The following is a 3,484-nucleotide window of genomic DNA, read 5'->3' on the forward strand; positions in this document are numbered from 1 at the left end:
TTATTTATAATGGGCTTGGGTGACCACCAGGTGGCGCTGAAAGAGTTAAGTAATGCAAAGCATGATGTGAACATGCACGGGCCAGCACGGCACATTAATTATATCTTCAACTTCTTGTTTATGGCGGTTTTGTAGCTATTTGCAATTTTAGAAACATATTAGACCTTAATTAAGAGGGTGACATAGGCCTATCGCCACTTTATTAGCCTACTAAAAAAACATTTTCCAAATATTTTATTTCTTAACATTTTGGAGAGGAAAAAAGTTGCCAATTTTACGCCGAGGTGCCCACTCTTCCACATGGTGCCTATACCTATATCCTATTTATTTATGTTAATGATAGAAAAGTATAGGTAAATCGGGCGAAAGGTTTTAATAATAGTATTAATAGTCAACCTTTCGCCCGATTTACCTACTCGCGTGTGTTACTTGATATTTAACTTGATATTGAGTCTATATTAATTTAATATAGACTCAATATCAAGTTAAAAGTGTCACAACAGTCACCGTCATCATTCTCCTCATCCAGACCATATAGCCTAATCATCAGTGTCACTTAGTTCACTTCCCCCGTCCTATCCTATCTTCGCCAGGAGGCGCGCGTTGTCGGCGGCTTTTGCGCGCAGGCTCTTGGCTTTGGCGATGTCGAACAGGACGTTCATGATGTTGGTGGGGACGTCCAGGGACAGCGTGAACTTGCTCCCCCGGTCCTCTCCTCTTCCTCCTCCTCTCACGCTGTTCTGCTGCTGAAGCAGCTTGCTGCGGAGCTTGGTCTGGCTGAGGAACCTGTAGTTTGCGGGAAGAGAAGGACCGAACGACGACGAGGAGGTCCGTCTTTCCCTAGAAGACTCGGCGGCAGAGGAGGAGAGAAACTCCGCGGATGATCTCAACGCAGCAAACTGAGCAGAGTCCCAGTCGTCTCCTCCTCCGCTCCTCCGCACCGCGGCTCTGTAGATGTGGTTGCCGCAGAGCAGCTCCTGCGCTTCGGCCTGGTAAGGAGCGGAGGAGGAGAGCCGCAGACACAGCCTGGAGGTCTCGGAGGGAGGAGCGCACAACACCGAGAGAAGCAGCACGGTCTTCAGGGATGACAACATGTCCTCTGTAGCCTGGAGAGATGATGAATGATGATGGAGGGAAGTGCATAGACTATAATATTAATTTTAAACTCCGCATGGATAGCCTGTGTTGATGAAATTAGTATAGGCTATACTATGCTCTCCTGACTCCTGCTAAGCCAGAGTGCAACTATATGCAAATAATTTAACTGATAAAAGGGTTGTATATAGTAGGCTATAGCCTATAACATCATGAACAACCACAATAACAACAACAATAATACATTAAGGCACAAAACGTGCATAAGGCATAAGTATAATGGAGGGGGGGGGGGGGACTTACCTGTTACCCTTGAGGTAAGTTGAGCACAATCTATAAAGTTATCCTGATTATTAAATATCTCAAAACAGATTATTCTTTTTTTTGCCGAATGGGTTCCCAGGTCGTCTTGTAGTAAATGACAACTATGTAGATTTACAGTAGCCTATAAAACTGTTATAAAGTAATACTCTATCTAACTATAGCCTACAGTTTACACGTTCCTCTGCAGTCACGGCAGGCATGTGCGCGCTGTGTGCAGCCGCAGGTTCAAATTCGTTGTGATAGAATCAATCCACGCAGCAGAAAGCCACGTTAAAACATCCATGCACGATGCGCAACACAACCAATGAACCAACGTCATTCTCTTGCCATTTTCAAGGGTGCATGATGTAATATTGACAACAGAAGAATGGAGGGATGCGCTTTACGCACGATTTACGCACCAGATATTTTCCTTGAAGAGCGTCTAAATATAGATGGGTCTAAAGGGTTTTCAGACCAAGGACCCCCTTAGCTGAGAGAGAAAGAGATGAAAAGCATGCAGGGAAATCCGGGTACCTTTCGTTCATCTTGTTAGTTGACTTATCTTTTCTGTAATCTATGTTGGATTCATTCATTTTCATACGTTAAACCACTTTAAAACCCTCTAAACTTTTAGAAAAACGTTTTCTCTTTCCCCTCTGCGGTCCCCAGCAAAATTGGTTGTATAGAAGCTGCATCACATAATCATTTTAACCACTTATCCTATATGTTGGCATATTCAAAAACAGCAGATCTAGAATAGCATCAGTGTTTATTATTATTATTTTTTAACCACAGCTCATGCACCCATATAGGCTATATGCATGTTAAAATCTTGGGCGGTCACGGTGAGTACACTCCACCTTGACCAACACCTCGACCCACAGAGCAGAGCAGCACCAAACAACCAGGCAGGAACCACTTAGGCCCTCATTTATCAATCGGGTGTAAAATCTGCCACAGATTCGAGTGCAGGTTTCGTAGTACACCCACGTCGCCACGGCATTTATAAAGTGATCGCAAACAGCTGATCCTTCCTTAATTTTGTTCTCACGTTAATAAATGTCACGGCTGAATTTGATCTGGCACGCCCTAAGAAATCAAGCCTCGCCCTCGTTTTTGCGACATGAACAACGGCAATACGTTTCCTGAAACCATGGTTACATGAAAAAATATAGGTTTCTCCCGTGCCTTGCTGCCCGCCTCACCCCCCTCTCTCATACACACGCACAGCACGCACACGCAACTTGCAAGCCCAACTAACTGGTGTGTTGTTAAACAAATAAAGAACGAACACCTGCATGAATTAAATAAAGTTGTAGGCCTACCCTGTCTGTTTCACTCTCACCTCGCTTGCCTTGCTGTCATGCACGCACGCACCTACATGACACATTAAAATAAAGCTGTCTGTTTCTCCTCTCGCTTCGCTTCCCTTGCTGCCCGCCTCACCCCCCGCACGCACGCACGCACATATCGCCATTTGCAACTTTCACTGTGTGTTGTTAGTTGTATATTAAATTATTAAAGTATTTTTAATTTAATATACAACAAGATATATTAGTGAACGAAAACCTGAACCTGTGAACCATAATTAAATAACAAATAGGCACACACACGTGACACGCTGCTGTTTTGCAGCTGCTCCTCCTGTCCTGTCCTGTCTGTCTGTCTGTCTCTCTCTATCACAGTGGTCCGTCCGTGACCAACTGACCATGCACGTTCCGACGTTCGACAGTCTATTTAGATTGCCTCGCAGACGTCGTTAGTCACTGCAGTGGCCGGGCTGTCAACTGTCATTATATGTATGAATGTGCAGCCAAAACAGTATATAGCCTCATGTGGCTGGTGGTGGGCAGCGTGGGCTGGCTGGGTAATATACTTATATCTCCGATGCAGTTCCCACTTGCGCTGGGAGCCTGGCACGGTACATTTGGCATTCGAGCGACGCGTCGGGTTTATTATATTGCACATACCGTAAGAAAGACATCGGCCTTCATGCTGTAGATTAGGCTACAGTAGGCTATACCTGCACGTTGGGACTCTCTGCAGCTGAGCTGCAGCACTGCTAAACTATAGCCTACTCTTC

At 45.0% G+C, this 3,484-nt stretch overlaps 1 protein-coding gene across 1 annotated transcript; it reads right to left on the minus strand.

The window, feature by feature from the left end:
* Window positions 1–575: 575 nt before the first annotated feature.
* ucn3l (urocortin 3, like) lies at window positions 576–1,094 on the minus strand (the record flags this gene model as incomplete). Its single annotated transcript, XM_083757908.1, has 1 exon — window positions 576–1,094. One exon carries the CDS (start codon window positions 1,092–1,094, stop codon window positions 576–578), a length of 519 nt encoding a protein of 172 aa, XP_083614034.1.
* Between the last annotated feature and the right edge of the window lie 2,390 nt (window positions 1,095–3,484).

The sequence above is a fragment of the Protomyctophum parallelum genome (assembly GCF_964188405.1).
Source record: "Protomyctophum parallelum genome assembly, chromosome: 22".
NCBI classification, from domain to species: Eukaryota; Metazoa; Chordata; class Actinopteri; order Myctophiformes; family Myctophidae; genus Protomyctophum; species Protomyctophum parallelum.